Source organism: Rhamphochromis sp. 'chilingali' (assembly GCF_963969265.1).
Source record: "Rhamphochromis sp. 'chilingali' genome assembly, chromosome: 9".
Classification (NCBI taxonomy): domain Eukaryota; kingdom Metazoa; phylum Chordata; class Actinopteri; order Cichliformes; family Cichlidae; genus Rhamphochromis; species Rhamphochromis sp. 'chilingali'.
In genome coordinates, this window is record NC_137936.1 from 17894055 (window position 1) to 17903671 (window position 9617).

Below are 9617 nucleotides of genomic sequence, written 5' to 3' on the forward strand. Positions count from 1 at the left end.
CTGTTGCTCTTTTATTTATATTTACATGTTTCAAATGAAACAGTCAATCACAATCTATTTTCAGCCCATATAAATCAAAGATAGCTCATTATTTCATTTATATGTTAAAGGTATTAGTGCCATGTTGTACTTAATTATCATAATTATTAATAATAATTAATTATTAATTAATAACAATGCACAGTGACAATGGTATTTCAGAGCACATTTTGAGTCTAAAATGTGGTTAAAAGAGTAGAAGAAATCTGATGTAATATTGGACAGCTCTCATATAAAGGGAAACAGTTACAGATAACTGAAAAGCTGTATTTTATATAAACTTTAGATTGAAATAAAGTGACAGGCATTATATTTGGGTGCATAAAATAGACAAAAACCTTTTTTGCACAGCAGCAGCAGCAGTGAGATAAGCAATGAAGGAAAGTGATCACCTTGGGATTTGGTGAAGGAGTCCACTGTGAGACAATTTTTTTTTAAATTAATAGCTTTATTTATATTGCACTCTCCTTAAACATGGTTTACAAAGTGCTTTCAAAGAAGACAGTCAGGTCATGTGCCCATGCCTTATAAATAAGCCTACAGCTGAACTACTGATTAACTAAGCCCCTCTTCTTGATGACATGCTCCATTGCAGTCTTTTCAGAGATGTCCAGGTTGACCTTGTACTTGGCCAGGATTTTCAAGATGGGCCTCAGCTTTAGCCACCACTGAGTCTTTGGAATACGATGACTGCAGAGGGAAATCAATGAAATCAAGAGATCAAATTATTGAGTAAATATGTAAAACATTCTTTCTGAAGTTGCATTTAGTTATTTCAGCGCACTAGATAGCAGAAAAGAATAGAAATGCGGTCTCACTCAAAGTCAGTCTGTTCTGACAGTTCTGCCAGAGGCTGAAAAACCAAAGCTCTCTTCCTCATGCCCAACACGCAGGCTGAATCCTGAGAGTTGGCGAAGATGCGACCTTGAGGTTTAAGGTTTAAACAGCACAAGTGGCATTAGCACAGGGAACATCGATGGTCAGCAAGTCAATACAACATTTTGCTTTCTGAGGTATACTAAAATCTCACCATGTCTGTAGCATTCCTTCAGCTTGTCAGTCAACCACAGGACAGACTTCATCCCCATCTTTGTGCCAAAATTCCTGTCAAAAGGACTAGGGGTTCCACCCTGATAACATACAGGTTTCCTTTAATGCATAATATTGAACTGGGTGTCAAATAATGATCTTGGAAACAAAAAAACAAGAAGATCTTCATTAAGCAGTTCACCTGCTGCATATGCCCAAGGACGTTCTTCCTGCAGTCAAACACGCCCTTACCCTCCTCTGAGTACAGGTTGAAGATAAAGTCAGTGGTGTAGTTTGCATTGCACTTCTCATTTCTAAAACAAAAGTAGAATAACAGATAAGATATGACCTCCAGTGGTGAACCCTATAAATGTAATAATGTTGATAATTCCCTCAAACCTCAGAATGAGTCCTCTCTTCACTGTAGTCTTCATCTTCTCCACCAGATGTTCCACATTTAGCTACAAATTAATTATTTTTTTTTTGAAGTCAAGAATAAGAAACCTGTGTTTAAAAATATCCACATATCCATCAGTGATTCTCATAACGAGACAGACAAACCTCTAAGTCATGAATGTTGAAAGGCTCTTCATAAATGTAGGCTGCATCAGCTCCACCTGCTAAACCAGCCGTGGTTGCCAGATAGCCGCAGTATCCTCCCATAGTCTCTATAATGAATACTCTTCTCTTGGTTCCAGCAGCAGATTGCTTGATCCTGTCGCACGTCTACAAATGCAGACACATGAGAAGAGAACAATGTGCTGCATAGGACTTTGATGCTTTGTTGTTTTGTTGTGCTTAAGAGTGTGCCAAATAAGAGCTTTACCATAGTTATGGTGTTGAGGGCAGTGTCAGCACCAATGCTGAAGTCGGATCCAGGAACATTGTTGGACACAGTAGCGGGAACAACAACGAGTGGGATACACAGCTCCTCATATTTCTCTCTAGCTTGCACCAACTGCAGACCTCCCAAAAATGCCTATGAGGAGAAAACAGTAAAAGAATGAGTGTCTGTCGTTCTTGTTTATGTGCTCTCAATGTGGCAGGAAGATACGGAAACAGAGTAGACTGGTTTCATCCACACAGAAACTCACCTCCACATTTGTTGTGGGTAACTGGCACTGACCGAGGGTTGGTTTTTTGTGTGTGTGTGCGTGCGTGTGTGTGTATGTTTTGCAATTGCTGTAAACCTGTTTCTGTGCTTGTTTTGGGTTAATTGGAGGTGCATGTACTGGGTTGTGCTTCCACTCTAGTGCACAGATGCTCTACACTACAAGCTCAGCTGTCACATTTTCCTGATTTTCTGTGTAGGCCAGAGCCTACTACATGCTGCAGTCTGAAGGCAACCTACACTGTAAGAGGTCTGGGTTCTATTTTTAACTGTGAAAGTTAAAAATAGAGAGGGTAGCTGACCTATGGCACAGCTGGTTCTAGCTTTGGACTTTGTGTTTTGTCATTCTCCAAGTGGGAATTGGACACTCCCTCATGGGTGCAAATGTAAACACATGTTAAATACGTTATTACTGTGTTAAAGAGATGTGAAATGCTGCATCAAATACATTGTTTGTTTGTTTTCCTAAATGTACTGTTTTGTGTATTAATATTTTTAAATGATAAAAGAAATCAACTTAAGCTTACTGTGATACAATGTATTGAATGGCAACGTTTATGCTAATACTGTACATGGTCCCTTTTAAATAAAACTACTTAATGAATAATAATAATAATACCTGCATTTACTCTTTATCCCTGCTCAAACCTAAAATATGTAGGTTATGGTGTGAATACCGATCTACCTGTGGCATTATCACAGTCTAATGCTGCTCACCTCAAAGCCTCCGATAATGATCACAGCATGAATGTTGAACTTAGTGATGCTCAGACTGATCTTCTCCATGAACTCCTGAGGCAGGGATCTTCAGAACAGAAGAAAGCCACATGATAACAGATTATATCTCCCTAAGATAAAAGTTATGGAGATGTAAGACTTGTAACACGCACTCTCATTACTGCACTTGTCACCTCTCACCTCTTTGTGCCCAGGAAGGAGCCCCCCTTTCCAGTCCATCCTGCCACTCCAGACCAGCCAATGGGCTCAATCTGTGGAGTCACAGAGCATGTGCTCTATCGTATGTCATGGCTGTGCACAGTTATGGTAAACAGCTGTTTAAATGCTTAAACAGTAAACGGTCCCTGGTCTGGCTTATTTATTTAATTATTATTTTTTGCATGCAATTAGATTACAATTCCATGGGCCAAGCCATCGAAGCCATCATGCACAGCCAACATCTGGTGGCCCTGGAGGAGTCCAGTTCTGACAGCTGAACGGACTGCAGCATTCATTCCAGAACACGGAGCTCCCACATTCAGTATGGCGATGTTGATATTACTCTGGCAAAGAAATATTTACAGAGATATTTGATTTTTATTAAAAATATTTACAGAGAGATATCGTTTTTCAATGAGGCTTAATGACTGAAAGACAATTTATTCGGTAGCACGGCAGTTTCAAACCTTTGCCTCTCGGGGGCGGACATGAGCCAGCATCTTGTAAGTGTTCCAGTTGTTCCCAAAACTCCTGTTGCCAGAAATTAGAACAAAAAAATATGGACATTGAAAAATTATTGCAGCACATGAGCATTTCGTATTAGCAACACAAAAGTACATGTCTCACTTTCCCCTGAGCTTCACCGCATCATCATACCGCCCCTCAGCCATGGCTGTTGTGACATCTTTAGTCTGATATAGGTGAAGGTGGAAGGAAAACAAAAATCTGGGTCAGATATTCTAAAATATCAACCCCAAAGCCAATTATAGCTTGCCTACAGTATCTCATACATGTTATATATTCCATATTGGATACTTAGAAGATCCCGTGTGTCGAAATCTGACTTTTTGTGTGCTTAGGATCTTAACTCACCACTTGCACACACTCCATGAGTGGAAGTCTGACAGCCATGTTTCCCGACAAGCTGACCACACAAGCAGGAGTCTCTGGTGTGGCCTCCAGTAGAGCCATAACTGATTCCACTCCCATTCTGCTTGCCTGAAACACATTTTCTTTACACAGTTAACTTTATAAAGAAAACAATACCAGCCGGTGATTCATTGTGAAGATCTTACTGAGACATTACCAGGATTCTATCAAAGGCAGAGGGAGTCCCTCCTCTCTGCACGTGGCCCAAGATGGTTGTGCGCGTGTCAAAACCTAGTTTCTTTGATACCAGCTGCACAGACAGATGATTTATGAGCAGTCCTTCTAACTATAGTTGAGCTTAACGTGGTATTCTGGAGTACTGCCAATACTGACCTGTTTGACATGATCACAGGTGATTGGTTTACCTTGGCGGTCCATCGCTCCCTCTGCAACAATGATAATATTCAAGCGGGTGCCACGGCCTCTTTGCTAAGAGGGACAGAGTAAAACACAGTATCGCAATTCACTTTTCATGTATGGACTGTAATGAAGCCAAAGTGAACATGAATGTGAAATCCACCTCTGTTAGTCTTCTGAACAGATGCTCCTCCCATCCATCATCTGGGGGCATCTCTGGGATGAACACCCAGTCAGCACCACAGGCTAGAGCTGTCACCAAAGCCAGGTAACTGGAAACCAAACAAACTAAACCAAGTAATATTTTTTCTAAAACTTTAAAATATCTAACGCTAATATTGGTACATATTAAAATGAGATTTTTGTTGTAAAACTAATTCCTAGAATAATGATAATAACAAACACGATAAAGGAATGTGACCAAGTAAACATAAGATAAAACAAAACAAAACATCGTCCTCAATTTTAGAGATGATATCAAGAATTTGTGGATTGTTTTAAAAGAAACTGGGATGACATAACTTGAACACACATATATCACACACAACTCATCACCTCCATTTCCATCTATTTTGGTGTCAGTGCCATATTCTGTGGTTCCACAGAGATAATGTAATTACAGCTTTGTGACTACTGAACTGACACTTGCACTGACGCGCACAAAACACTCACACAAGCTGTACTTACCCACAGTGCCTGCCCATTACCTCCAGGATGAAGGTCCTCTGGTGACTGCACAATAACAGATTTTGGGTCAGGAGTTCTGAAATCAGTTGTGTCCTTTGTTCACATTTAAAAATGCGAATGCCTCTGGGCATACCTCTGTGCGGTGGTGGTGATGGCATCCACGATCTCTATGATGCGATGCAGGGCAGAATCAGTGCCGATGGTCATGTCAGTTCCACAGAAGTCATTGTCAATGGAGCCCACCATGCCAACAATATTAAGGTGGGAAGCGGACTTGGCCTCAATTGCCGTGATCTTACCTGAGGACCAAAATGACAAAACACTTGACAAATAGGCTAACAGCAGTAAAATGCACCTTGCCACGTTCCATAACTAGCCCTGTGATTGGCTGGTGATCCAGAATCGGCGCCAGGCATAGGCAACCCTGAACTGGACAAGTAGTTTAGAAAACGATGGATGTTTCATAACAACATGAGTTTATTGTGTCGCTAAGAAAAGTGAATTCTGTGTTTCTCACCGGCTTTAACAAGGTCTGCCAGCAGCTCGCTCCACTCTGTTCTGAATTGGTTTGCACCCGTCAAGCTGCCATCACCTCCAATCACACACAGGTTGGTGATGCCCAGCTTGACTAAGTTACAAGCAGCCTTTGTGCGACCCTCCTTGGTTCGGAAGTCCTGACAGCGGGCACTGCCGATCACAGTCCCACCCTGACGTCAGGCAATGAAGAAGGGTTTCAGACCCCAACAAGAATCACAAAGAGGATAATAAGGAGAATGGCAGCTGCAATTATACAAAATCTAAGCACAAATGTTTCATTTCTATTTAGTATTGCAATTTAAAAATGCTGATATTTAGCTGCTAGTTTGATCTACTGCTTTAGAGTGTAGCAAAAAGTTAGTCTGTGACCATTTTTTAACATAAAAAACAATAAAACAAACAAAAATGAAAACCCAGCAGTTTTTGCATCCTTGTGTGTTCTCACCAGCTGCAGCATCATTGACACACTCTCCCACGTAGCAGGGCGGATATTGTCTCCTCCATCTACTAGACCCTGGTAACCCTGTTAACAAACAAGAACAATATCACCTCAGTGAAAAGGGTCATATCTTGGATAAAGCTTTGGGCTTAATAACACGGGAATCTTAGTGATTATATAGTCAGCTACTCTACTCCGTCAGTTGATTTTATTATTATGGTGGGGATATTAGGCAGTGGAATATATGCCATATAGAATCAAATAATATTTTTAAATTTTAAAAAGAAAAATAACAAGCATAGACTTTTTATTTTATTATATATTTACTGTTAACGGTAGTATTAACTGAATAACAATATTAGGTATGGTAATAATAATAATAATGGATTGGATTTATACAGCGCTTTTCAAGGCACCCAAAGCGCTTTACAATGCCACTATTCATTCACTCTTGCATTCATACCTGCAATATTAGGTATGGTAGTTTTGGTTTGTTGCACAAACATCATGCCGAAACTGAACATACCACCTGGAGCTCTTGAATCTGTGTTTACAATGATTAATCTGAAGAAACCAAATGAAGTTAAAAGCAGAATTTACCTCATGCACAAAGAAGACCTTGGCTCCAGTGTAAATTCCCACTCGGACTACGGCCCTCACAGCTGCGTTCATACCTGCAGGAATAATGTATAGGAAACTTATGACAGCACAAAAGTTTGGTTTAAATTTTTGGGATAGATGCGGCACTTCAGCAACTTCCTGCCTAACATATGTATGTCTAATGATTTAAAGTCTGAGTGGTTTAAAGTTTTGTACCATTGCCCACAGCCAGAGGGTTCTGGGTTCAAACCTGTGCTAAAGGTCTTTTGCGCAGAGGTTTCTTGTTCTCCTTGTACTCCCACTGCCATCAAAAACACACAGGAGCAATTCTCCTGTGATTGCCTTTGGCTAAGGTGCTGGGTTACACGTGGAGCTGGCCCCCACATGCTACATGCATGAATATCCACCACTCCTAATCCTACAGATTTTCTATACCTATGGCAGGGATGTCACACTCCTTTTACAATATGGGGGTCATACGGTCCACTTCGATCTCGGGTAAGTTAGATCAATGAAACACCTTTTTCTATCAGTACAGAGATGTTTAACTGCACATTTAATCTTTAGAATAATTTAGTATGAGAAAGAACAATGCAAAGTCAATTACAACAATATATCCCAGTTTTCTGCATAACAAAGTTGCCACAACTCTTTGGGCATAAATTGTTAGAAATAAAATTGTGTAAAATGACAGAAAAGGTTCTGGTAGCTCATTCTGCAGGCTGTCCTGCAATTATCAAATACGAGTTTATATTTATTAACAAAAATATTCTATTCTTTTATTACTGGACACATTGTTAAAAACAGAAATGAGAATAGGAGTGAAAAAAAGGGAAGGTTTATGTCATTTGTTTATCTATTATGGTGGTATGTAAATGGCCATAAGAGAGGTCTTTATTGATAGGAAAAGCTGTAAAATGCATGAAAATACAGTTAAAAGTTCAAAATGATGCCCTTCTTAAAAATTTATGATAACTGGATTAGCATATTTTCACAACCGATTTTTACACCTCAGCCTCGTGGGGATCACTAAAGAATATTCCACCCTCGCTTGCATTATTTTTAGTTTTACATCAAAGTCTGTCTGGTTGTCTCTAAGTTAGTGGGGTAACTCGAGTAGGCTATTTACTCTTTCCAAGGCACCATTTTCTTTGATAATAATCTGCACTGATTTAGCACAACTAATCTCTGCAAGTATAATGACAGTTCTTTTTTTAGACTTCATATTAACATGCTTCATCAGCTGATAAACACCAAATGGGAGCATCAAGAACCACAAGAGAGCTGATAGCGGTAAACTGCTGGAAAGGAAACTGGGCCTGTGTCTGCTCTTTTGAAGGGGTTGTTTAAAGGACAAGATATGGAAAATTAACTTTAAGGGTGTCAAGAGCATCTCCACTTACGGTGTAAAAAAGGAGAGGAGAGTTGGACTGCACTCCCACTCTATCTCCCCCCTTTACAAACACATGACAGAAAGGTCACGCCTCTAAAATTAGCCCCCATAACAGATACAGTTCTACAGAGAAAGGTGGAAGAAGAGGAGGAAGAAACTTGGTAAATGACATACAAGTTCTAATGAGGATTATGTATTTTAGGTATTTTAGGAAAATAAAGAAAGGTTAGAGATATCCAGTTTTGCACTCTGTTCAAGGATCTTATACATTTGAGATGGAAAAAAAAGGAATCATTTGAATAGCTCACTGCCTCACATGCTTACACTACAGGATTGTGTGGGGTCACTGACACGCCTCCCAAAGGTCACAGTGGAGATATTCCTCATCAAGTTAAAGGTCAGGGGAGCATCTATCTCTGTCTGTAGTTCTACCACGTCTGGGTGAAGTCCTTCATGCTGCCCTTTTACATAAGTTATCCATAAGAGTGGATAGCTCAGTAGTTTAACTCTTTAGAAGGAAAATCATTAAATATGATCAGTGAGTAAAAATTTGCGAGTAGTTACAGTCGATATTAAAACAGAGCTGCTGTGGTGATTAAACATGGCAGTGAAGTTTGTCTGGGCCATTCTTAGTACTTTAGCTAAAACTGATTTACAGTGTTAAGTCTAATTCATTGTTATATATGCACAGTTTGTATTCATTATGTTTATTATTTGTCTTTGACAACCAAGAACAGTTTCAAAGACAAGACTTAAATTCTTGACTGTATTGTCACTGCTGATGAGTCCCTAAGTGCTGATTTTCACCAGTCAAATCTGCCACCTGCTGAAACAAAACAACAGCAATACTGCCTGGGCACACCATGCTCCCCGGAGACCATCTACTTACCCTGGGCATCGCCTCCGGAGGTAAGCACGGCAATTGCCCGACCCACTCCCATCTTCGTGGGGTCGGTAGGACTCTGTTGTGCCATGGTCCTGGAGCTGAAGCTGACTGGGAGAAAGAGACCTTGAATGCAGAAATCCCTGCCACCCTGCTGTACTGTGTACAGTACAAGGAGCCTCTAAGTCAGCCTGCCTGTTATGGAAGGTAGTAACAGTTGCAAAAGTGCACAGCCCAACTATCCTGTTGGCAGACATTCGAGGCACACATAGTTGTGCTTACGCATTTAGACACACACACACACACACGCACACACACACACACACACGCTCTACGAACCCCCCTTCCTCAAAATATGGTTTGCCCCCATGGTGTCCCGTAAGGCCATTGGGCCACAGTACAGCCAATCTAACAATGCCCACCGCCACTGAATAGGAGCATGGCAAGGTTGTACTCTCATGCCAAGTCAGAGGAACGCTGCACAGATCAATGCTGGCGGTGATGGTGTTTACTTTAATTGCAGTCTGGCTTACCAGCATCCTCTGCTGAGAGGTCATCACCACCTGTGGAGGAAGAATTAGAATACAATGTTATCTAAACTATGATCCTACCACAGCTGTATGTGACTTAACTGTACATGAATCACTGGTTATTTTTTTACAAAAAGCAAACCCAT

General features: G+C 40.5%; 1 protein-coding gene across 1 annotated transcript; it reads right to left on the reverse strand.

The window, feature by feature from the left end:
* Positions 1–484: 484 nt before the first annotated feature.
* On the reverse strand, positions 485–9244 carry pfkmb (phosphofructokinase, muscle b). Its single transcript, XM_080892663.1, has 22 exons — positions 8948–9244; positions 6666–6739; positions 6072–6149; positions 5607–5796; positions 5223–5388; positions 5090–5134; positions 4566–4674; positions 4379–4474; positions 4203–4295; positions 3989–4114; positions 3743–3807; positions 3583–3646; positions 3313–3459; positions 3098–3168; positions 2897–2984; positions 1895–2047; positions 1630–1794; positions 1468–1529; positions 1271–1382; positions 1070–1169; positions 858–963; positions 485–729 (listed from the first exon to the last, which is right to left on the reverse strand). Exons 1-22 carry the CDS (start codon positions 9030–9032, stop codon positions 588–590), a joined length of 2337 nt encoding a protein of 778 aa, XP_080748789.1. The 5' UTR covers positions 9033–9244; the 3' UTR covers positions 485–587.
* Between the last annotated feature and the right edge of the window lie 373 nt (positions 9245–9617).